This window comes from Rhineura floridana, chromosome 18, assembly GCF_030035675.1.
Source record: "Rhineura floridana isolate rRhiFlo1 chromosome 18, rRhiFlo1.hap2, whole genome shotgun sequence".
Classification (NCBI taxonomy): domain Eukaryota; kingdom Metazoa; phylum Chordata; class Lepidosauria; order Squamata; family Rhineuridae; genus Rhineura; species Rhineura floridana.
In genome coordinates this window covers 2,484,330-2,510,418 of record NC_084497.1, presented here as the reverse complement: position 1 = coordinate 2,510,418, position 26,089 = coordinate 2,484,330, and the positions used below count along the sequence as shown (strand labels likewise).

General features: G+C 47.1%; 1 protein-coding gene across 1 annotated transcript; it reads right to left on the bottom strand.

Moving 5' to 3' along the window:
- Nucleotides 1–946: 946 nt before the first annotated feature.
- Nucleotides 947–25,049, bottom strand: SHC2 (SHC adaptor protein 2). The gene is made up of 13 exons (XM_061600879.1): nucleotides 24,483–25,049; nucleotides 21,397–21,467; nucleotides 19,464–19,524; nucleotides 18,306–18,425; nucleotides 16,563–16,616; nucleotides 11,528–11,579; nucleotides 10,807–10,927; nucleotides 9,878–10,058; nucleotides 7,863–7,929; nucleotides 6,734–6,898; nucleotides 5,589–5,896; nucleotides 3,161–3,301; nucleotides 947–1,015 (listed from the first exon to the last, which is right to left on the bottom strand). Exons 1-12 carry the CDS (start codon nucleotides 25,047–25,049, stop codon nucleotides 3,173–3,175), a joined length of 1,896 nt encoding a protein of 631 aa, XP_061456863.1. The 3' UTR covers nucleotides 947–1,015; nucleotides 3,161–3,172.
- Nucleotides 25,050–26,089: the final 1,040 nt, after the last annotated feature.

The following is a 26,089-nucleotide window of genomic DNA, read 5'->3' as shown; positions in this document are numbered from 1 at the left end:
ATGTGGGGCACGCCTAGAGAAGGTACTTTTTAACTGAAATGTCAGGCAGTAAAGGAGAAGCTTCTTGGGCATGATGTCCTAACATCACAGCGCCCCCTGGTGGCACACGAGGGAATTCCTCCCAGGCACCACCACCGTAGCAGCCAGACCTAAAGGAGGACTTTGCATATCCACTCATGACGACGCAGCCATCTCATCTCCCATCCACTGAAATTAATATCAGTACCTATAGGAAGAAAAAAACTCCGCAGATCAGACAAAGGGCTCCAGAAGATCCCCATCCTCCTCCTCTCCCCACCCCAGTTCCAAAGTAAAAAGTCCTAGAAGGTAGAGATGGGGAGATCCTTTACAGAAAAGAAGTTTACAGAGCCAAATGGTTGTTCTTCCCCGCCACGTGCAAAAAGGCCCGACTGCATTAGTGGGGCATTGAGCGCCATCAGAGCAAAGATAATTATCGAACAAAGCCCTGCTGTCCTTTTCAAGTCAGATGAAGGCAGGTTCCAGCAACAGATGGACTGTGCTCCCTCTTGATTGACAATCTCTGATTTCCCAAGAAGGAGAGACCTCTTTTGGCGTCTCCCTTGCCTTCCTGCCCCTCCCCCTTTTTTCTTTTTTGCTTGTCCCTAAAGGCGTTCAGCAAACCTTGTAATCGGAACTCGTTTCCTAGGAAGTTGGATGCAGGCCTCCGCTAATTATCCCACAGCCAACCCCTGTGGTGTAGGCCATCCTGACCAACTGAGGTGGGAGAAGGAAGTCAACAGCACTGAGGAATTATTAAAAAGTGGGGGGTGGGAAGGCAGGCTAGTAGAAGCTGATGACAAGAGAGAGGGGTGGCTCTGGAGATGCAATCCAGGGTTCCTGACTTCTCTTTGGTTTTCTAGAATGGACAAGTCGCTCTGGCTCTCTTCCGCCAACAGAGCGTCATTTCCGCAAAGCTGTTCACAGGGCGGCCAGACCTGAATTCAATCGGCTCATGGGAAGTGTGGAGGCAGCTTCTACATAGAGGGCCAGATTCCTAAGGAGAAAGACATTTCAGGAAAGGGAGCATTAGGAGTTGTGATGGGGGTAGCTCAGGCCCTCGGGGCGTTTGCAGTGGCCCCCAGATCTGCTTTCCCTCCCTCCTTTTTCTTTTAAGAAAACCCCATTTACTTAGCTCCCAAGGTTGCTAAGAGTGAACGCTCATTGCCATTTGGGATCCCAGCCATCCACCATCTTACAGTGCTCAACTTCTATACCATCAGTAGTAAATAATGAAGGAATACAATAGACACAAATGCAGTTCTCCAGGCCTCTTGATTGGGGCCTCAGAACTCTCTCCAAGCCATGCCCCTCACTATGGGGTAGCACTACCTATCAGCTCCCTCCTCCTCCTCAGTCTCAGTGTTGCCCCTGCAGAACTCAACAGGCTACCAATGGCTACTAGCCATGACGACTCTGCTCTACCCCCATGGTTGGAGACAGTATGCTTCTGAATACCAGCTGCTGGAAACCATGGGAGGGGTTCTGTTGCACTTCTGTTGCACTGGATTAGATGGGCCCCCTTTGGCCTGAACCAGCTGCAGGGCTGTTCTTATGTTCTGTTCTGGTGCAGTGGAAGAGCTCATAGGGCAAGGCAGGTTAGGTGTTTCAGCACCATGGATAGCTTCCAGTGAGCACGTTGCTCCAGGGTGTTTCAGCACCATGGATAGCTTCCAGTGAGCAAGTTGCTCCAGTACTTGACTAGATGGGCCTTTGACCTGATCCAGCAGCCAGACTTTTCTTGTTTTCTACATCCACTATCAGAGGCCTCATGCTTCTGGATATAAGTTGCTGGAAACTGCAGGTGGGGAGAGTTGCTGTTGTGCTCAAGTTCTGCTTTTGGGCTTGCATAGTGGGTACCTAGTTGGCCACTGAGAACAAGATGTTGGACATTTCTCTATCCCACCCCATACTTGAGGCTCTCTCAGGATTGACAAGGGAGCATCAAGCTGTCATTAAGAAGGAAAGAGTGTCAAGAAGATGGGGGAGGGAGAAAATGTTTTGTTTTGGTTTTTTTAAAGTGTATTTGCATGGTGAGGTGTGAAGGAAGCAGAAAAGAACAGGCACTTGTCCAAAAATAAAAATAAAAAGCTATAATGAAGTAGACAGAACCTGAGTGCAGACCGTTAACTGCTAGTAACTCATTCCTCAAAAAATGGAGAGCCTTGTGCATTACATGCAGGATGGTGCAGTGGTTACAGCCTCAGCCTTTTGGCATTTTCAGAGCTATGGGGACCCACCCGTGTCCCAAATATTCATATGGGGATCCACTCCCTAATTTAAAAAAACAACATGGATGAATTTGCCAATGTTGGTTGCTCATTTTTCCTATCCTATGTTCAATTTTCCCCATTTTTATTTTTAAATAAAAGTCCTCATGACAATTCATCAGCAACTTACTGTGCAATCTGCACCACAGATAATGCTGGATTGCAGAGGGGGTTGGATACACAGCATATCTGGGCCACCCCACCTGAACTGGCCCTACTCTGGCATAAATACCCTACACCAGCGTGCATTTGGCCCTGCCCATGTAAATCCCCCACATGAGTGTACATTATAGTGGCATCCTATAATTTGGATTGCTTTGTCTCTGCATATTTTCCCTAAGAGGCCCATTTTGAATGCAATTTTGACTCATATACACAATGTCCCTGCACACTTTAGGATACGGATTTTGGTGCAGCTACCTATGTTCCCATGCTCATTATTACTTTTGTACAGCAAACTGGTTTTTATCCCCCATCCAAGCAAACACAAGGCATAATCAGACTTCAAGGACAAATTCCAGCCAAGCAAAAAAGCTCAAGGAGAGTGTGAAGCAAAATCAGAGGGGTGGCCTGGGAGAGGGGTGTGGCTAGAAAGAGTCCTGAGGGCCACATAGAAAGGCCTGAGGGCCACATTTGTCCGGTGGCTTAGGTTCTCCATTTTTCCCTGGGCCTGCCTGAGGTTTATATATAAGCCTTTATAATTATTATTATTATTATTATAATAATTATAATTATAATTATTATTATTAATCTGTGCTCGTGACCATGTCAACATCTTGTGGCGGTCAGTTCCACAAGCAAGCTATGCAAGTTTTTAAGCAAAGTCCCATCACCCCACCCAGGTCACGGGAGGAACAGCAACAGGTATATACCACGTAGGATCATCACTGTTTCCATCTTGCCACTTGTCTCAGATGGAGCTCGCTTTCAGCAGCGACAATGGGCTGTTTGTTTTGCAGGTGGTAATTGATGAGGTGACTGATGCTTTCGAACAAGGCGTCCTTGGTTCTCACCTGAAGCAACAGATGGAGAAAATGAATCATTCCTGCATCCTGCTATGTTTTTGAAATTGGGGCTCAAAGTGGGCCATGGGGGGGACAGAACAGCGATATCTTCCAGGTAGAAGAGAATAGAGCTTGAAGCTCCACCTCCTGCTTCTTTGGCCACACCCATTCCTCACAGTCCCCTCCCATCTGTGGCCACACCCTTCCTTCAAGCAACAGGCCACAAGTTTAGTTTAGTTTACTGCATTTATATACCACTTCACCCAACCAGAGGCATCCCAGAGCGATTCAGGATAGCAAAATGCCAAACACTCAAGAAATTCAATGAAACCATACAAATGTAAAAGAGTTCATCCAAAGAAAAAAGGCAGAAAATACCCGTGCAAGATGAACAAGATATGTTATGTAATAAAAAAGCTGTTGCCTTTTAGGCAAGGATTTTTATTCTCTTGGGAATTTTAAATGAAAACATTGTTTTCAAAAAATCTACCTACTCATTCTGCTGTGACCTGATTGCTTCTGATGTGGTGAATTTGGAAAGGGGCTTTATTGTGTGTAGGGGAAGGTGAGAAGTTTGATCCAGTTTGCACTTCAAGCCGAAACTATCAAAGTTGCACTTTCTGAAACAGCGTGACAACCGAAATGCAGCCCATCCTTCCAAACTTCTCCATATTTCGAGATGCAGTTCTCCAACCAAACAACACTGACAAAAATGCACGGATTAGGAAGAAATGGGCATAAAGATGAATATGTTTATGAATATAACATGCCAAGATGCATTGGAAAAAAAGAGAAGCTGAACAACTCGAAATGGACAGATCCTTCCATCGCTAGCTATGTGTGTGATTGCTTTGCATTACCTTAATTATGTGGCTGGAACTACCCTGGGATACATTTTTATTATGGTGCCAGTGTGGCATAGTGGTTAAGGTGCTGGGCTACAACCTGGGAGACCAGGGTTTGAATCCCCACACAGCCATGAAGCTCCCTGGGTGACTTTGGGCCAGTCACGGCCTCTCAGCCTCAGAGGGAGGCAATGGTAAACCCCCTCTGAATACAGCTTCCCATGAAAAACCTATTCATAGGGTCGCCACAAGTAGGGATCGACTTGAAGGCAGTCCATTTCCATACCTTAAAAAAAATAATAAACTCAAAGTACCTCTGAGCATGTGGCGAGTGCCTTTCCCTCTCCTCTGCAAAGTGATACAAGTTATGCTCAGGGATAAGCCATGCTCTGAGCAGACCCACCGAGATCAATGGATGCGACTAACTTTTAAAGCCTGCTGATTGCAAATGCAACTAAGTCATGGCATTCATGAAACTTCCATGGGCACAACAGAATTTCTCCTTCCACCCTGCACCCTCCCCTCAAATCTGCTCCAGAGGGTTGGGGGGAACTCCCAGAGCAGACTGGGGGGTGGGTGCACAAGCAAAGGAGAGGAAGGGAACCTCTGGCGTACAACTTAGCTGGATACAATCCAGTGGATCTAGTTCCCAGAGTGGTTTAACAGTCAATCCCTCTCCCCAGGTTGCTCTGGGAATAGCTCGGGGTGGCGGTGGAGTAGGAGGTCTCCTGGCAATGCTCAGCATCCTTCACAAACCAACTGTTCCCAGGATTCTTTGGGGAGGGAAGCCACGGTTGTTTAAAGGGGTAAAAACAGTGCTTAAAATGTATGGTCAGAAAGAGGTTGCATTCTACCCTGGGCTCCTGCCGGGAGGAAGGGCGGGGTATAAATCAAATAATAAATAGATTAATATTCAAAGAAGTCCTGCTCAGAGCAGACCCACTGAAAATACTGGACATGACCAACGTGGTCCCATCCATTTCAACAGGTCTAACTCTGAGACAGACGAATGGGCTGGACCAGCATGATCAACAGTCAGAGATGATGAGCGTTGGGAGGCCACCAGCAGGTGGAGGCAGCGGGAGGCTAGTCCATTCAGGCACAAAGGACACTGCCCCACCAAACACAGCCTGCCGTCAGCCAGCCCCCACTTACCTGCCTTCTTACTTACATCCAGCGCTCCCTTTGCAGAACTCAGCCAGGGAGGAGGATGGAGACAAAAGTAGCATTTGCTGGCTCAGCCTGTCATGGCCTGCCTTTTGCCCCACCGGTCCTAATAGGCACCAGCAGCCAATGCCCTTGCAGATCTGCTGGTAGGTCCCGGCCGACCTTCCGCCCACCCCGAAGCTCAAAACCCAACTGCACGAGACGTCCACCCCTTGCCAGATAATACGAGCATCCAGCCGCACATCAGAACAAACCCGGCTGCTTTGAGGACCCAAGCTACTTACCACTCCTTCTGGGTCCACCAGGAGCAGGTGCTTGGGGTGGCCACTCTGCATCCCAGTCAGGACGTATTGGCCCGGGTTAGTGATGCTGTCCCTCACCAAGAAGTCACCGTCCACCTGCAGCAGCTTCTCCGCGTCTCTCCGGCTCAGCTTCCCACAGTACCAGGGCTCCTGCTTCAGCTGCTCTTCCGTGGGAGCAATGGGCGCCTTCCGGGTAGGCGGGCTGGGCCACTGGTCCTCGATGCGGGGGCCGCCCCCCACACCACAAGCCGACATGGATTCATGAAGCTTTAAAGCATCTTCGAACGGCCCTGTGAGCAACAGAAGGGATTTATTTGACTAAAACGGGGGGGGGGCTTTTGCAGCTCAAGGGCCGCACTGCCTTCTGGAAAATCTTCCAGGGACCATATGGCAGTGACTGACAAATGGGTGAAGCAACCAGTCAGACTCACATCAGGCCAGGCTTGAACTCTCATCAAGCCTCTAGCTTGCCTAGATGAAGAACGGAGAGCGGTGTGTGTGTAGACGGTAGCCTACTGTACACAGGGCTGTAGTCATCCAGGGTCTCGGGGAGTCTTAGACCCTTTACTTTTTTTAGAAGCAGGGTCCCAATGTCTCCAGTGTCTTATGAGCCAATCAGCATGAAAGGGGAATATATGGACATGAAGGAAGGGAAGGTGGAAATCATGCCTAATATGCCAATATATTTTAATCTGCTCAGTTCCTATTTGTTTCAGGTTGTAAACAATGTGGCTTTTCTGAATGCAGAATCCGGACGCTCAGTTTACCTTTGACAATGGCCCCATCCAGTTTGAGTGCCGGGCAGGAGGAGGAGGAGGGGGGAGAGAATGTGCCACAACCTTTACTTGCCAAATACAAACTCTTTCCTCCCTCTCACCAAAGCTCCCCTCTTGGCCTCGGCATGTTGTGGTTCTGACTATATTTATTTTCTGTCGCCGTTCTTATGCAATGCACCCCAAGCATCATTCGGAGTGGGAAGGCGATATTAAAACAAAATTATTATTCAGCTTTGCAGGGTGGGAGTAGCAAGCACACATCTGTCCATATTTGCACTCCTGGGATTTGCAAAAGGCAACTTGGCACGATGGAACCCTCCCCTCTTCCCAAGTCCCGCCCCCCGCTCTTACTCATGTCAAAGAGGTCTTTTGGGGGGCTCTCGTCAATTGCTCGGTGGCCCCCAGTATCTGCCTCCCAGTTGTCCAGGCTCTGCGTGTTCACATACATGTGCTCTTCATAGTCTTGGGTGCCCAGAGGCTTTCCATCAGCCTGGACGTAGCCATCACAGCTCTGGCCTAGAAGACATGTATGAGGTCAGTGTTTTCATCATAACACATTCCTCGTCCGTACCATTTGGCACGGGTGGGAGGGGAATAGGAATGGAAAGATCTGTCGATTTCAGTTCTCTCCATTTCTTATTTGTCCAATCTTAAATTCAGTGCACATTTCTGCAGCAATTTGCAATTTTTTAAAAAAATATCCTCGTGACAGTTCTCCAGCATTTTAATGTGCAATTCGCCTAAGAAACACATTTTCGTAGGCAGTGTTGACTCATGCACATTTTTTGCAAGCAATTTCTTCTAATAAAATGCATTTTTGTAGGTTGTTTTCAACCCTTTATTCATTTTTAGACACACTTAACATGCACATTTTTGTAAATGTTGTTTGGTTAGCAAACTGCATTGCAAAATTTAACAAGCGCTAATTTTGGAGGATCGCTGTGCTTCAGTTTTCATATTGTTTCAGAAAGTGTGCATTCGATAGATTTGGTTTGAAATGCGAACTGAATCAAATTGCTCGCTCAACCCTAGAGGGGAACCACGAACCTGTCAGCTGCAGTGGCACGAGCTGAGTTGGCAGTGGTAGAAGTTGTGTCCAGCTCCGTATGGAGGTGGAAAAAATGTAAAGCACTCAGTGGCTGCGGAATGCTGACTGACACTTCTAAACAAAGTTATAAGTCTGCAAACTTTATAGTCCCTCCAAGTCTCTGGGTGTGGTGTAGCAGTTAGACTGTTGGACTAAGACCTAGGAGACTAGGGTTCAAATCCCCACTCAGCTATAAACCTCAACCAGTCACTGCCTCTCAGCCTAAGTTACTTTACAGGGTTGTTGTGAGGATAAAATGAAGAGAGGAGTGAACCATTTGCGCCACCCTGAGTTCCGTGCAGGAAAGGTGAGATGATTTATTATTATTATTATTATTATAGCAGCAGCGCTCAGATAATTGAATCAGAAGGAGAATTATAAGATCATGGTTACCATGAGGATCAGCATCCCAGTTCAAGTTTGCGTGACTGCTGTGGTCCCTCCGGGCAGGAGACGCAACCTAGGGAGCAAACGTTTTGGGAGAGAGAGAAGTCACATTTGGTCTGTGAGGCCAAAATAAGGCCTTGCTAGATAATCAAGATTAGAGGTTTGTATCTCATGGGGTATTGTTCAGAGATGACCACGGGGCTCCAGGAACGAGTGAGGTTTGGGAAGAGCAGATTGCAATAATTAGCAATATATCTTCAGTGGAGGCTGGTTCCTTGGGGAGAGTGGGGCTCCTGCCCCACCAATAGCTGTCAGCCCTGAACCTACTCCCCCTGCCTGCCTGCCTTACAGCCTTGCGTCCAGCCCAGGGGTGGTGCCAACTGTCAACTTCTTCCTCCATCTCCATGTTGCACCTTCTAGAAGACAACAGGGAGGAAGACAGGAACAAGACCAGAACGAGTTGGCTCTGCCTGGCAATGGCTCTGGGTCCACCACCCCTTTGGACTCCCTGCCTTCCACCCTTCCCGTCCCCCATGGGCACTAGCCACCACTATACATCTCCATGTTCAGAACGTTCTTCACCAACAGGACCATTTTCAGAGGATGTTTCCGGTCCAGAGAGGGCAGACTTCAGGCTTGCTGCATCGACTTTGTGCTTCGGCTAAGAGCAGGGATTTGTGTTCACAAACACACAAAAACCCATTCCCAGTTATGCCCTAGAGTGGAGATAGAACATAGCTATCATGGCTAGTATTCATTGACAGGATAGCTTTCGACTCATCTATGGTTTTGCTGAAACCTCTTTAAGGCCATCCAAGTTGGTGGCCTCTTGCGGGAACAGGCTCCATCGTTTCACTATGAACTGTAGGAAAAAAATTATTTTGTCTGTCCCGAATCTCCCAACTTGATCCCCAATGGATTCTGGTGTTATGAGAGGAGAATATCTTCTCTGTTCAATTTCCCAACCCTGTGGATAATTTCATACGTCTCTTATCATGTCCCTGCTTCCATGCCTTTTTCTAAATGAAAAAAAAAATCCCCACTATTGTAACATTTCCTCATAAGGGAGTTACTCTTGATCATTTTGATTGCCCTTAATCATGTTCCAAATGTCCTGTTCCAAATTAATATATTGGGGGGGGGTTACCCAATACAAAGGTTTAAACCACTTGAAAACTGTTTAATTTTCTTAATGATTCCCCCCCTGCCTGTTGTAGCCATTGTAATGCACCAACTGTGCTAGACACTGCATGATTTTTAATTGCAATTTTATTGCCTATATTGTACTTTATTGTATAACAAGTGGCATTCCATAGAATTTGGACTGTAATACAATCAAATACAACAGTTAAAAGAAGCAAAAACAAAGTATACAATTAAAAATCAATATGAATATTCAAGGTGCACATGTCATGGGCTACCTGAACGAAGCTCCTGGACCATGGATGGTCCATGGACGACAGTTTGGGAACCTCTGGTTTAAACAAAACAAAAAACACTAATTAATCAAGGGTATACCTTTAGACACTGGAGGCTGGTAGCTCCAAAGTCCCCAGGGCTGTGAATCCACTCAGGGTATAGTCCGAACATTCAAAGAGCTGCCCAACGTGCTGAAACCTTTTCCCAAAATAGGTTCAGTACCTTAGACAGCTCTCTGAAAGCTGAGACTAAAACAAGGAGTGGATTCACAGCCCACCAGCAGCCTTTAGATTGATCAAGGTGGATTTTAATGTCAACACCCTGCAATCCTACACACACCTACTGAGAAGTAAGCCCCACTGAGTTCAGTGTGGCTTATTCCTAAGTAAGTGTTCATAGAATCACAGCCTTAATCGAGCAAGCCAGGGATGAGGAATATCTGTGGCCCTAGAGATGTTGCTGGGCCAGAACTCGCATCATCCCCCCCCCACCATTGGCCATGCCGATTGCTAGGAATGACATTCCAATGGCATCAGGAAAGCCACAGATTTGCTCTCCCCTGGACTGAACGCTGCAGCCCTACAGGAGCAATTGATCGTCACCTGGCTGAAATGACTGGTGCATGAAAGCTGCGAGTGCGCACGGCTCAAGATGCTGCCAAGTTGGAGCCGGGAGTCCACCACCCCTCCGAGGGGAGGCTCCTTTCCTGGGATGCTATTGTAATAGTTGTGCTCTGAGCCTTCCTCGTCCTGTCCCCAAGTGGAGTCTTCCGTTCCCATTGCCCTGGCCGGAGAGACAAATGGAGGAGAGGAGGGAAGTAGAGCTGATCTTTCAATGGGGGGGTCATGTGACACACAAACGACCAATAGGATTCCACCTTGGCCTGTAAAGCTGGGCGCCATTTACTCTTCTCATCATTATTCCAGCAACAGCTGAGCTACCTGGAGGCTATGGATGGGCAAGCCTGCCAATATTCACTTTTCTTGTGAAAATCTGCCAGCTTTTTAGTGCAGGTTTTCTCCAAATAGGCACATTTTTGAAAGCCATCTTCTCCAATATAATGCACATTTGCTTGTTATTTTTGCTAAATGGGCAATTTGGGATGCATGTTTTCCCCAATACACACTCTTTTGTTGTTGTTGTTGTTGTTGTTGGAGAACTCCATTGCAAAACTGGGAGGAGTGTGAATTCTTGAAGTGCCTCCAAGTGCCTGCACTATACATCTAAAGCAGTATCATACCACTTTAAACAGTCAAGGCATCCTGGGAACTGTCATTTGTCCAGGGTGCTGAGAGTTGTTAGGAGATACCCCTATTCCTCCCACAGAGCGACAATTCCCAGAGTGGTTGAACAATCAGTCTTTCTTCCCAGGGAATTCTAGGAATTGTCACCCTGCGGGGGGAATACAGGGTCTCCTAACAACTCTCAGCACTCTGAACAAACTAGAGTTCCCAGGGAAGCCATGCTTGTTTCAAGTGGTATGGTACCACTTTAAATCTGTGGGGCAGATGAGGCCCATGTGCCCCCCTACCTGTCCTGTTGTGTCTTAGGAGGGCTGTGGAGGTACTGCTTAAAGCGGAGCTCAAAGGCTTGTCCGACGGTGTTGATGACACTCTGCGCCAGCCCATCGCAACACTCCAAGATGTGGCATGCTGCAAGTCAGAGAGAGGAAGGAGTTACGCAACAGACACTCAAGTTGATTACAAGCTCACCATGAGCCAGCCGCGTGATGCAGCGGCCAGAAAAGCGAATGCAATCTTAGGTTGCATCAACAGAAGCAGATGGCAGTTAAAGTCCCACTCTCTTCTGTACTGCCCATGGAAGGCATCTGGGGTACCATGCCCAGTTGTAGGTGCCACATATTAAGGAAGATATTTTCATTTTAATTCAACAATTTGCATCTCTAGGAGATTTCCTTGCACTCAGCTCTGTGTTTGGCTGTGGTGGTTGGTGCCAGATGCAACAGAGGGCAGGGCCATGGATGTAAATTTCATCTTTGCACCGTAGGTGAATTTCTACACACACGTCCCCCTCTCTCCTTCATCTGGACAAGCAAGGCATAATCAGAGCTGAAGGACAAATCCCACAAGGCGCAAAGGAGGGCCAGTGAGGAGTGTGGCGAGTGTCCCGAGGGCCGGACAGAGAGCTCTGGAGAGCCACATCTGCCCCTTCCCAGACCTGAGGTACTCCATCCCTGGTTTAATCCTTTTAAAAAGCTTTCTTGAAGCCCCACATTGTGGAGCTGCTCTCACCTCGTTGATTGATGGGATCCTTCGCGACATATGCAACATAGTCAGTTGTATCCTGGCAAAAAAATAAGAATGCATTAAAAAAAATGAGAGTTTTGGAGTTGAAGAGGCTGATGCTCATGGGCAGAAATTATGGCTGAAGAGGAAGAAAAGAGCTGGGGTAGAAATACATGTTTGTTTCCATTGGGAATTTTTTGCAATTTTGATGTGAACGCGGCACCATTGTTTTCTTCGAGGCAGTTACAATTATTACGGAATGTAGAACCAGTGGTGGTGTAGTGGTTAGAGTGTCAGACTGGGGACCTGGGAGACCAGGGTTCAAATCCCCGCTCAACCAGGAAGCTCGCTGGGTGATCTTGGGTCAATCACTATCTCTCAGCCCTACCCTACCTCACAGGGTTGTTGTGAGGATAAAATCAGGAGGGAGAGAACCATATTTGTACGGCACCTTGAGCTCCTTGGAGGAAAGGTGGAATAATAATAATAATAATAACAACAACTCATTCCTGAGAGATGACATTATTACAAGAGCAATTCCTGATTCCTGCAGGCTTTGTCCACGAGAAAGGGGCAGCATTGCCCAGTGGGAGATATCTACACAAGGGATCTCATAAATCAAGCCACCAGTTGCAAAACAAAGTTGGGGATCCTGCACTTATTTTGTTTATAGCCTAACACTGATATCCCACCTTTGCTGCAAGGAGCTCAAGGCGGCATATAAACCTGGTTCTCCCCCTCCCCATTTTATCCTCACAAACAATCTTGCGATGCAGACTTACGCTGAGAGACAGTGACTGGCCCAAGGTCAACCCAGTAAGCTGCCTGGCTGAGTGGGGATTTGAACCTTGCCCCCCCCCAGGTCCTAGTCCGGCACTCTAACCACGACACCACGCTGGCTGTCAGAGGCTCTTTACAAAGAAGAGGGGCTTAATCTGGGGCTGTGTAGCTTTCCTTCCCGGAATTCCTTTATTTACATTGTTATTATGTGTCTCCAAGTTGATTACGACTTATGGCGACCCTTTGAATCAGCGACCTCCAACAGCATCTGTCGTGAACCGCCCTGTTCAGATCTTGTAAGGTCAGGTCTGTGGCTTCCTTTATGGAATCAATCCATCTCTTCATTTACATAAATAATTACCCCAAAAGAGCCAACGGCTGCAGAAGAAGGCATCTGGCTGGCAAGCACCACTGAGGGGGTAGAGACTCCGGTGGATAACTAGCTAGCCCTGTTATAAAACTGAGTTGGCAGTTCAAGGACCTCGCTGAGACAACTTGGGTGCTTGGCTTCAGCTACCATTCCAATTTAACTCAACCCATACAGAAGCAAGAGGACCAGAACCTTATGGTTTTTTTACCAAAGGGCCATAGCCCAGTAGTAGAGCATCTGGCTTGCATGCAGAAGGCCTCAAGTTCTATCCCCAGCATCTCCAGCGGGGGCTGGGGAAGACGCCTGCCTGAAACCCTGGAGAACCACTGCCAGTCCGCGTAGACAATACTAAGTTAGATGGGCCAATGATCTGACTCAATTATGAAGCAGCCTCCTAGGTTCTTATGGCCAAAAGCGCTGTCCGTGGTCCTGAACTCCCACCTTGCACTCCCTCCAAGATAGTACTGATCCTGAGCCTTGCACAACGCTGCCTTGCCTTGCCTTGTGAGCCAGGAACTGCAGGCCTTCCCCTTCTTTGAGCCATCAGTCCTCCTACCCCTGTGAGCTGTGACAAAAATATAAGCAGGCAGGTGTAGGGCTGGTGTGCTTTTTCAGAGGTGTGTGTGTCAGGACTACAAGGCTTTTTGGTGTCCAATGGATTGGAGTCCTTCCTCAACCCACCCCTGGAGTGCCTGTTCCCTAAAGCTGGTAGAGCAATGGCCACGAAACCTTCCTCTGCCATGTGAGAGAAGCCTCCACCAATGGAGATGGAGGTCTAGAGCAGCTTACATCTTCAGCATTTCCTAGGGAGAGGAATCTTAATAGCGACAACACTAACATCTCTATATCAGTTCTTATAATCTGAACAATTTCCTTCCCACAAGTCTGGGCTTTTTACACATGAAAGCCAGATTCAGCACAGCTCAGCCGTTAACCTATTCATTCTTGCTTAATTTTAAAGGAGTTAAATACCAATTATGTAAAACTTCCAAATGATTTTCCCTCCAAAGGGTAGAAATTGAGAAGTTTAAGCTCATTTACAAAAATAGTTTCCTATACACTCCCAGTAATCGCCATCCCACAATGATAATTCCATCTAGCTTTTAAACCTTGTTTTGTTTAACTCACCCCCTCTGTCATTAAGCCCCAATATATTTTAGATAATAATCCTTTAGTGTTCTGTAATAGTGAAATTATTTTTTTCAGACCAAGTTAGCTGTCTCTTAACTTCATTATGCCTCCCAAGATAATTTAACAAATACCTTAATTGAAAATATTCAGACCATTGAATTCTATTATTATGATAATCATCAACTTTTACCAATATCTGTATACTGCAAAATTTGAACATATTTTTTTTTAAAAAATGACCTTTCACTGAATGTAGCTGTTTCCCATGCTATCAACTTTCTCACTCTTCTTGAGTGTAGTCAAGTTGCCCACAAACTCACAGAGAAGACAGGGCAGGGCATCCCTTTTAAAAAATGAAATAAAAAAGAACCACTCACAAACTTGAAAGGCTCCTTTCACACACACACACACACACACACACACAGAGAGAGAGAGAGAGAGAGAGAGAGAGAGAGAGAGAGAGAGAGAGACTATTTGTCTGAATGTTAGCTAGCTGCTATGCCTGCAAATTTCATCCAGTTCTGGCAAAAAGCTATTGCCATTGTCTGACTTCCATGTTTTGGATGTCTCACCATTGACAATATAATGTGGAAATCAAGAAACTGCAATAACCTTTTGGCAGATCTAGATGAAATTTGCAGGCAAAACAGCCCCTTAGAGGTCTGATGTCTCCTAACTGACAGACAAACAGGCAAAGAGGGGGTTGTGTGTGAGGAAGGAGCCTTTAAAGTGTATGAGTGAGTGATTCTTTTTTTATTTTAAAAAAGGGATGCCCTGTCTTCTCTGCGGGTTTTGCTTTGGAAAACCTTCGACTCCAAGCCAAAGGGAAAGCCCTGGGCTCCTACTGGGAGGAAGGGCAGGATATAAATAAAATAAATAAATAAATTTCACTCTGAAGTGCCAAACCAAAACAAACTGCTATCTGGAGCATCCAAGAGAGTTTTGAAGCATTTTTAATTTCCTTAGTGATTTAAAAAAAAACCACAACACCCTATTGTCACATCTGTTGATTCCAAGGGGTCACCGCTAAGCAGGACTAACAATGGAGACAAGCCATCACGTCCCTTCTGGGGCATTCTGGGAGTTTAAAAGACTTGTTGCCCCAGTACGACATTTTGCTGTGGAACGACACAATATCCAGGGGATTCTGGGAAAATAAAATGGCAGCCACTGGGGGATGGCCACTGAAACCCAGATCTGGGGCCAGCGCCAACTGCCACAGTAAGACAAAGGGGGGTGGATGGGAGACCTCAGAACAAGGAACTCACATAGAATCATAGAATAGTAGAGTTGGAAGGGGCCTACAAGGCCATCCAGTCCAACCCCCTGCTCAATGCAGGAATCCAAACCAAAGCATTCCCGACAGTTGGCTGTCCAGCTGCCTCTTGAATGCCTCCAGTGTCGGAGAGCCCACTACCTCTCTAGGTCATTGGTTCCATTGTCGTATGGCTCTAACAGTTAGGAGTTTTTCCTGATGTCCAGTCGAAATCTGGCTTCCTGCAACTTGAGCCCATTATTCCGTGTCCTGCACTCTGGGACGATCGAGAAGAGATCCCGGCCCTCCTCTATGTGACAACCTTTCATGTACTTGAAGAGTGCTATCATATCTCCCCTCAGTCTTCTCTTCTCCAGGCTAAACATGCCCAGATCTTTCAGTCTCTCGTCATAGGGCTTTGTTTCCAGTCCCCTGATCATCTTTGTTGCCCTCCTCTGAACCCGTTCCAATTTGTCTGCATCCTTCTTGAAATGCGGAGACCAGAACTGGATGCAGTATTCAACATGTAATATTAACAACAAAATGAATGTCATTTTAATAAATGAATAATGCAATGTATCATGTTTTTCAATAATGAATATGGAAAGACTAATAGCAAGCATTCTTCCATTGTAACCATGATCTTTTCCCAAAGGTTAGAGAAGATGCTTCCACTCATCCTACAGACTGCTTAGAATTGGGGCCTCCCTTCCTCTATCTGTCCCGTGCCCCCCCAAAAGATCCTCATTAGCTTGTAGCCTTCCATACCTGCCCCCACCACAGCTCACCCATTTCCTATAAAGCCTGGGGGGGCACCCTTGGCATACATGGTTGTCCAACATCCTCATCGTCTCCTCACAACAACCCTGTGATGTAGGCTGGCTGAGACCCACTGATTGGCCCAAGGCCACACAGGGAGCTTCATGACCAGATCAGTCTTAGTTGGGTGGGGAACCTGTGGCCCACCAAGCACTATTAGACTGCAACTCCCATCATCCATTGGGAGTTGGGAGTCCAGGAACTTCTGGTGGGCCACAGATTCCTCACTTCTGTTAGGGACATGGGAGGCTGGCTTATAACAAGTCAGACCATCAGTCTATCTAGCTCAGTACTGGGTGCACTGGCTGGCAGCGGCTCTCCAGGATTTCAAGCAGGATTCTCTCCCTGCGCTACCTGGGAGCTCATCGGGTATTGAACCTTCTACATGCAGAGCCACTGAGCTATGGCCCTTCCCTTGCTGTTTTTTAAATTTCATAAATAATAATGTATTTTTTTTTAAAATTAAATAATAATTTTTCTGCTTGTTTACTTGCTTGTCACTTCCTACAGTCCTTTCGTATGGTTTTTCCCTCAGAAAAGCGTAATTCATGATGATCACCCTGCAGGTCATTATTTCCAAATATGAATACCTGTGTCTCTCTCCCCACACCCCAAAAAATGTGAGAATCCACCACCTCGCCTGAGATATACCCGCACCGAGGCTTGCAAACTACCCTAACCCTTACCGTGTCGCCCCCCGAAGCGAAGGAGATGGATTGCATGTGGTGATTCGCGATGATCTACGATGAAAACAAAAAATGAGAGGGGGAGGGAAGGGTTGAAAACAGCTTTGAGGAGGAGGAGGAGGGGAGGAAGGTCAGCAAGAGAATTTAGCAATCACTCAGCACCTGGGTCGATAGACCGGTGGGAGAGAGGACGTGCGGCGATCAATCCTGCGTGCATGCCTATTGAGGAAGGAAGGCCTTCCTCACAAACGTTAGCGGGGCCTGGGCTGCTTTGGGGAAATGCATCCCTGATGGATTTTGCAAAGACTTCATTTGGAGCTTGCTCGGATCAGATAAACTGAGCCCCATCCCAGCCTAGGAGCTGCGGATGTGGTAGCGAAAGGCAGCAAATACTGTCAAGACCATTTGCCCTGTTAGATGACGCAACTCCTGGGCCAGATGGTGGCTCTTCTCAGAGCCCTGCCCAGGCCAAATCCTGGCCTAGAGTAGGGATGGAAGGATCCGTGCATTTTGGTTCGATCAGATGCTCATTTTTCCAATCTTAAATTCGGTTCTCCAAGTTTCTGCAGTGATCTGCATTTTCTTTAAAAAAAACACATCATGGAAATTCTACAGCAACCCTCTCCTAATAAGCACATTTTTAATGCAGTTTTGACTCACATACACATTCTTGCAAGCACTTTCTCCTAAAGTAATGCATTTTTGTATGTTATTTTCACTAAGACATTCGTTTCTATTTATTTATTTATTTTGCACATTTCCTCCTAATACGTACCCTTTTTGCAAACATGGCTTAGTTTTAGAGCTGCCCTGCAAAATTCAGAAAAGTGCAAATTTCAAAGGATGGCTGTGCTTCAGTTCCCATGACTTTTGGAAAGTGCAAATTTGATCAATTCAGCCTTAAATGCAACCTGAACCAGATTCCTCACTCATCCCAACCCTAGAATAGCCTTTTTGAAACCTATGCTCCCTATATCTTGAACTACAGATCCCTTCAGTCCAGTCCGGCACTAGGCTCAGTCAATCCAGGGACGTGTTTCAGGCCTGAGGACATACACTCCCAGACAGCTCTCTTGGATAAACCCCAGTCCAGCCCTGAGGTTTCTGGCCAAGACACAAAGTCCCTGATGATAATTGCTTAGAGTATTGGCTCTTCCTACAGCATGTTTAAATTTTGACTGAGCCAAAAAAGTGGGGGGGATGATTTTCATTAAAAAAAAATGTCAGTCGTTAAAAGGTGCCACCTGCCTTTCACCATTTTCCCCAAGGTAGCTGCAAAAGTCAACAGAATAGAATGGATTTGCTGAATAGGCTTCATTCGCCTGTGGTCATAATCATTGATTCATCACATGATCCCTGATGGACTAGATTGTCTGTGTGCTCAGCTAAGGTAATATTGCCCTCACTGACATCACCCATTCACCACGTGATCCCTGATTGACTAGGACCACCCGTTCGGCCAGTCCAGGAAATGTTGCCATTGCTCCAGCTTGGCTTCCTTTGTCCTTAGCAACATCACCCATACACCATGTCATCCCTGATTGACTAGGACCACCCATCTGGCCAGTCCAGGAAGTGTTGCTGTCGCTCCAGCTTCATTTGCCCTCAGTAGCAAACCCATTCAGTATGTGATCGCTGATTGACAAGGATCACCCCCATGCCAAAATGAGTCCTTGACACCTTTCAGTCCACAGCTGAGGCAGAGGGCATAAATGGAGAACAGTCAGGCAGTGAGGGGCTTACCTGTCGGGTTGTAGGAATCATGAGGTTCAGTCCATCGATGGAGATGTTGACAGCTATATTAATGCCAGCAAAACGGAGGTTGCTCTTGCCAAGAATTGAGAAAAGAGCTTTGTTAGGTGCCTGGGGGAGAGAGGGGGGAGGATGGAGGTTCATGCCAGCCAAATCGAAAACCCGCTAACTTTAATTATAATTTTATTGCTAGACTGCCCTTCATCTGACAACTGCAGGGTGGTATGCAAATTTTCCAAACTGAGCAGAATCAAGTTGGGGGTGGAAGAAGCGTAGGAAAATAAGATGCTGCCTTATAGTGAGGCAGACTGTCCATCTATCTAGTTCAGTATTGTCTACACTGACTGGCAGCAGCATTCCAGGATTTCACCCAGGGGTCATTCCCAGCCCTACCTGGAGGTGCCATTGGGGATCGAACCTGGGACCTTCTGCATTCAAGGCAGATGCTCTGCCACAGAGTTAAGCCCCCCTTCAAACTACAGGCAAACTGACTGCATGTTTAAATCCTCCCCTGTCTTGAAAAATATACTCAAATATAACATCAAGACAAGAAACACCAGAAGCTGCTTTATGCAAGGTCAGGCTTCATCTGGGCCGGTTACTTACCCTGACTGGCAGTGGCTAAACCTAAGAGCTTCTGCAGGCAAAGCAGCTGCTCTACCGGTGGACCACACCCTGTCCCAATATAAGGGCAGTAAGGGTTGTGAAGGGACCACTGCAGCCCCTCCAAATGAGTTTTCCTAGGAAGCGGCTTTAAAATGAATCAGACCACTGGTCCATCTAGAACAGTATTGTCTGCGCTGACCGGCAGCAACTCTCCAGCACTACCAGCAGATGCTGGAAACTGAACCTGCACTCTTCTGCAGGCAAAGCACCCATGGAAGTTGCCTGGTTCGAATCATTGCTATACGCAATTATATCTTGTATTTTATGTATTTTAATTTATTTTAATGTTTTTGTGATTGTACTGCTTACAAATTTATTTTTTATTTTTGTGATTTTACTGCTTACAATTTTATTATGTACATTTTTATTTTTATTTTTGTAAGCCGCCCTGAGTGCCCTATTATAGGGTGGAAGGACAGGATAGATATATTTTAAATAAATAAAATATCTAGGGGGTTGCGGGGAGGAGATGTTAACACCCACCTTTTTTTTCCAGGTCCCTTTGACACCTGGGACTGCCTCATAGAGCCTGTTGATTGCTTCCCTGCAGGGGGGTGGAGGGAGACACCCAAAAATCCCAGGAAATCAATGTCATATACAAAACTCAGTCTTAACCACAGTCCATCTAGTGAAATATCGTGTACTCTAATCGGCAGCCGCTCTCCAGGATACCCTAGACAGGTCTTTCCGCTCACATCAGAACACCAGAAGCAGCCTTAAGACAGAGTCAGCTCAGTGCTGTCTACACCGGCTAGCAGGGGCTGTCCAGGATTTCAGACTCAGGGGTCTCTCTCAGACCTACCTGGAGATGCTGGGGATTGAACCTGGGGCTTTCTGCAGGCAAAGCTTTACCCCTGAGCTACAGCCTTACAGGGTGGACAAAGACAGCAAGAGGGACCAACCATCACGCAATGCAAGCAGCATGCAAGGCAGGTTCTCCACCACTGAGCGGCAGCTTGGGGGTGTCACCAATGCCGGGAGGCTGTCAAACAACAGGCCCGTAGCTGGTTTCAATTTGTAACATGAGACATAAAGACTTGGGGAGGTGGGGAAGTGCTATAGAAGCAGGGCCTCCAATAGGGCCGCACTGTCAGTTTCCATGCCCGCCCGCCCCCCTTCCATTTGAGGCTTCTGGTTGGCCACTGCAAGAACATTAGGCCAGAGCCCTTAAGCCTGATACTGCAGGCTCTTCTGGTGCCCTGGTGTCCTTAGAATCATAGAATAGTAGAGTTGGAAGGGGCCTATAAAGCCATCAAGTCCCTGCTCAATGCAGGAATCCAAATCAAAGCATTGCTGACAGATGGCTGTCCAGCTGCCTCTTGAACGCCTCCAGTGTCAGACAGTCCACTACCTCTCTAAGTAATTGGTTCCATTGCTGTATGGCTCTAACACTTAGGAGGTTTTTCCTGATGTTCAGCCAAAATCTGGCTTCCTGCAACTTGAGCCCATTATTCCGTGTCCTGCACTCTGGGACGATGGAGAAGAGATCCCGGCCCTCCTGTGTGTGACAACCTTTCATGTACTTGGAGAGTACTATCAGATCTTCCCTCTCCTTAATCCAGCCTCCTTTCTCTGGGCAGCGTCCCTGCCTGTGCATTTGACTCCAAGGTCCTTGGGGTCAGAGGGTGGGAAGGACAGAGTCTTGTCAATAATGCATGGCCCTCTCGGCCCCCTGAGGAGCCACCTCCTTTCTCTGGTTACCCACCATCGATCGGTGCTCTGCACTTTCTTGTGGTTCCTCCTACATCCTTTTCTTTGTAGGGCTGACCTTGTCTTGGATGTAAGCATTCAAGGAGAGCCCCACTGGGTGGTGACTACAATTTATTAAATTTATACCCCACCCTTCTTCTCAGAAGCAGAGGCAAACAAACACACTGAAAGCACTTTCAAACATTGTACAAACAAAAGAGTTCAAAACGTATTGAAACAAAACAACTTTAAAAACATCTTAAAAAGTAAGCCCTGCACAGGTGCAGACTGGCATAAAGGTCTCTACTTAAAAGGCTTGTTGAAAGAGGAAGGTCTTCAGGAGGCACCAAAAAAAACAACAGAGACTGAGCCTGTTCTCTCCCTAGCTCTACCTGGAGACGCCATTGGGGACTGAATCTAGATGCCATTAGTGACTGCCATTGCTACAGACCTTCCCCATAATCCAAATTTGGAGGGCGGGTGGCTTTGAGGCTCAGAGGGAGCAGCTTCCCTGAGTGAACTCAGGGCAGAGATGAGATTCGAACTAGGGAACACCCCGATTTGTACAGCTCAGCCTCTTAGCTGCTGTACTACGGAATATCCAGGACATCCGTAGCAAGAACAAAATCCAAGTCACGCCTCTGTCCTTTTTCATTTGTAGTTCCCTCAAATGAACCCCAACACACACACGCACATGTAAGAAAAAGCTCAGTAGGGGAGTGCTTACTTAGTGACTTGTGTCCGGGTGTTGAAATCGAGTGACCTCATCGACCGCAGTATCTCTATGCATCCCATATACTGGAGAAGCAGGGTGAGGGGGGAAAAAAGCCAGGTATTACCTAAGGAAAAATGGCCAAACTCTGTCTCCCACATATGTCCCAACATCTTCTGGGGGTGGTGGTGTCAGCCTTCTTAAAATGCCCCTTCCATTCTGAAGCCAAGGAGAGTCTTATGAAGGACAGAACCCTAGATGTAGGGTCTCCAAAGTAGGGCGCACAGCCCTGCACCACAAGCACGCTAGACCGTCGACCAGCTAGTCATGTCATAAGAACACAGGAAGGTGCCTTGCACTGAGTCAGACCATCGGGTCCATCTAGTTCAGTATTGTCTGCACTGGCTGGCAGCAGCTCTCCGGGATTTCAGGCGGGGCTCTCTCCCAGCCTTACGTGGAGATGCCTGGGGTTGAACCTAGGACCGTCTGCATGCAAAGTAAGTGCTGAACTCCTAAGCTATGACTAGGGATGGAAGGCTCTGTCCTTTTTAGTTTTCCACATTCCTGCAGCAATTTGCGTGGTTCCTTGTGAAAAAAATCTTCAGCGTTTTAGTGCGAATTTCTTCCATTTTTTTGCAACCAATTTCTCCTAACATAATACATTTTTGTATATTTTCACTAATATTCCTTTTTTACGCACACTTTCCCTGAATATATACATTTTTTGTAAACACTGGTTTGTTTTAGAACTGCATCACAAAATTCAGATAAGGGCGAATTTCAGCTGATGGTTCTCATATTGTTTCAGAAAGTGCGAATTTGATAAATTTGCCTTTTAATGCAAACTGCATCCAATTCCTCGCCCATCCCTAGCTGTTGGTGATATTCAATGCCAGCCCTACTGGGAAGACACCCACTGAAGTTAACAGACATGAACAATGTGGCTTCATTCATTTCAATGGATCTACTCTGAGTAGAACCTGGTTGAATACAACACTGTGTAGCTAGTGTTAGCTTCACTCCACTGCAGACCCATTGAAACTAACTTAAGCCATTTTCTCCAAAAGGTCTATTCTAAGTAGAACTCAGTCAGAGGCAACCCTGTCTTTTGCATCCATCGTTGCGTCATGCCATTTGTCCTTGGCTAAACCAGGGTGGTGTAGCGGTTAAGGTGTTGGACTACGACCTGAGAGACCAGGGTTCAAATCCCCACACAGCCATGAAGCTCACTGGGTGACCTTAGGCCAGTCACTGCCTCTCAGCCTCAGAGGGAGGCAATGGTAAACCCCCTCTGAATACCGCTTACCATGAAAACCCTATTCATAGGGTTGCCATAAGTCGGAATCGACTTGAAGGCAGTCCATATCCATATATATAAGCCCATGGAGAGTTAGAACAATTGATCCTTTTTCTTGAGAAAACCAGCCGAACAAGGGATGGTTTATAATCTGTTCCTGGGCAGGGCCCACTGATGAGGAAGTTAAGATACACACATACAGACAAAGACACACACACAGTTTCCTACTGCAATTTATCTCTCAAGATAAATTATCCCTAAATGAATCAAGAACAAGAGGCTAGCAAAAGTACTCCTCCTCCATCCTGAAACTTTTTCCCTTTTGTGTTGTGTATCTTTTCAGTCGTAAACCTGAAGACAGAAACTGTCTTATTGCTGCTATTCCTAAGCTGCTCTTTTTAAGCTGAAGTACAGGGTAAAAATCGTTCAGATAAATCAAGTAAGTAGTACCCATTTCCTAACTGACTTGAGAGGGGTCTCTCCAGAAAGGAGTCTTTGTTCAGAGACATAACTCCAGTTTCCGATTTTTGAGTTCTGTTTCCTGGCTCCTAGCATTTTGATCATAATTTTTTTTAAAAAAAAACCTTCCAAGGAGTTCAGGATAATGAAAATGATTTGTTCCCTGCTCATCCCTTTTACCCTCACAACAACCCTGTGAGGTAGGTTCAGCTAAGAGGCCGCAGCTGGCCTAAGGGCAACCTAATGAGGTTCATCACTGAGCAGGGATTTCAACTCAAGACTTCCAAGATGCAACACCAGCCCTGGTGATCATTTAATACCTTGTTTTGTTCTGTTCTTTTAAAGATAGCCTAGAATTGCTGATCTGGCCAATAGGTTGGCTTGTTCTTCATTTCTTTCCAACCCCCAATTTAACTCCTGGAGGACATTGAGTTCAGAAGGCTGCTGTTCCAGATTAACTGCCCCCAATTCAAATCCTGCACCCATTACAAATCCTCTCTATTGCCATCGATCATGCCTTTAATAACCTGTGTTGGGGAATAAAATGTATTCCAGAAAACCTACAGATTGCACTGCCTTCAGTTCTCCCTGTCCCTTCCCTCCTCCTGCCCCAATCAATTCAAAATGATGACTTAATATAGAAGGCTTTTTTTCCCCTGCTGTGCTCTTCTGTGACATCATTCCAGTCCATAAGGGGGTGGGATAAGGTCTAATATGACCAAATGCGTCAAACTAGTAATGGCCAGTAGTTAACTTCTAAACAAGCTCAAACTTGCCGGGAAGCGTCACTCCGAAAGCCCTGCCTCTACTGAAAATGTCTGAGGGCAGGCTGGAGTTACTCAGTGGCACACAAAGCCCTAACATTCAAGATGGCCTCTGAACATGTGCAAAGTGTACTTCCCACACCACCAAGTAACTGCAACCACATGTCTCAGGCAGGCAGACAAGACATCTGACTTCTAGAGAGTCCCCTCACTACTGTATCTCTTCCCTCCAACAGCGGGGACTGGCGACTACAATGTCAGTGGGGCAGCGAATCTGTTCCGGGCTTTAGTCTGCACGTTCAAGGGCCTGTCCGAGGTACTGAAACGTAATCCCAAAATAAGTTCCACACGTTGGATAGCTCCTTGAAAGTTCAGGCTAAGCCCCAGAGCAGATTCACTGCCCCACTGACGTCAGAGCCACCAGTCTCCACCGTCCCCAAACGCTTCCATCACTAACATATATTTGGGGCCATTTGCCAGCTATGGCTTCATGCAGTGCCATCAGACCCTGATATTGCCACCCCCCCCAAGCAACCAGCTCTACTTACTGACAAAGGGGGCAAGGAAACAACAGCACTTACCCGGACGATGTAGGAGACTCCAGGGCCTAGGATCCTCTCGTCCGGATGGAGCCAGCCCTGAACTGGTTTGCTGATGAAACTCCCTTTGCGGCTCCACTCCTCCCCAGCCAGTTGGGCCCCCTCGGCCCGTGGGGCCTTCCTCCCACCCCCAGTCCCTCCTCTCAACCTGCTCATCACCTGCAGGTTGCAGGGCGTGGCACAGACCGGCTCGCAGGCACTGAGGACAGCAGCCAGGCCTGAGGAGGCGGCAGTGGTGCTCTTGGCTTCTCCTGCTTTGGCTGCGGCCGAAAGCTCCTTGCTGGCACTCGAGGGGCTGCGGCTGAGGAAGCTAGATGGACTAGAGAATTTCCACTGGGGCATCTTTGGGATCAGCATGCAGAAGGTGGTGACCACCTCTTGCTCCTCGCCCAGGGGAGGAGGGCAAGGGGGGTTCAAGGGGGCAGCGGGAGTGGGGGGCGGCGGGGAAGGGAGCGGGGTGGCCGGGGCGACCTTGCTGCTCATGGCTGGCTTCTCCGAGGGCGTCAGCGAGTCGTTCCAAAAACGATCATACTTGGGTACCGCTAACATCCCCAGCCCCGCCGCGTCTGGCTAAGTGGTTTTAGAGTGCTCCCGATCACTTTGCTCTCGCTCGCCTATCATCGCCGCCACGCCAACCCCCCCACCCGCCCGTGCACATACACAAACCTCCAACAAACCCATCCCTCCTCCCAGTTCCTCCACCCCCACCCAGCCCTTGGGAAGATCAGTTCACACGCTATGATGTAATGGTGCTCTGGCTTCCCTCCTCCCCAGCCAACAGCTGCAGAAGTCAAGACGCTTCCCCGGGCCCCCGAGTTATATTTGCAGGCAAGAACGAGAGTGAGGTTGGCTGTTTCTGCAGTCACCCCAGACCCCATGCTCCCAAGGGGGGGGGAAGAAAAGAGAGGAGAAAAAGCATGTCTTGCATGGTGGAAACATTAACGATTCTGAGTGCAAAAGGGGTGAGGGGAAGAATGCAAATTGCTCCCAAGGAGCCATGTGTTCGGACTTAATTTATTTGATTTCTGGTGGTTTCTTCATTGGCTTGAAGCCAACCAGCCTCCCAGAGGTCTTATGAGTCAAACGGACACATTTTTTTTAAAAAAAAATGCAATAAACTAAAAACATACCAATAAATAAATGGCTAAAGGCAAATGGCCTGAGGCCACGCAACAGCATGGAAAGGCTTCTGACAACAAACAGGCTGCAATCTTACGCCCACTTATCTGAGAGTAAGGCCTGTAGAGGACTTAATGGGACATGAATAGGATTGTGCTCTGGGAAGAAGATTGCCAGAATAGTAAGGATCAGGATTTGAACCAACAGCAGGATTTCAACTGGTGACTACAAGTGGACAAATCTGTCTATTTTGGTTTCACTCTGCATCTGATATTCCCAGTCTTAAATTTACTTCTGAAGCAATCTGGGATTTTATTTTATTTTGTACCCAAAATATTCTCATGAAAAATTCATCAACACTTTAGTGCGAATTTCTGCCAACATGTGGGTTTATGCAGTTTTGAATAACGTACACACTTCTGCTGCTCTAATGCGTTCTTGTACTTTATTTTCAACAGATTATGCATTTT

Coding starts and splice junctions, on each gene's coding strand:
- SHC2 (XM_061600879.1), bottom strand. CDS start 25,049: ATGTTAGCGGTACCCAAGTATGATCGTTTTTGGAACGACTCGCTGACG. Junction 21,468..24,482: donor GAGTCTCCTACATCGTCCGG/GTAAGTGCTGTT, acceptor CTGCTTCTCCAG/TATATGGGATGCATAGAGAT. Junction 10,059..10,806: donor CCTAAGACACAACAGGACAG/GTAGGGGGGCAC, acceptor CTCTCCGGCCAG/GGCAATGGGAACGGAAGACT.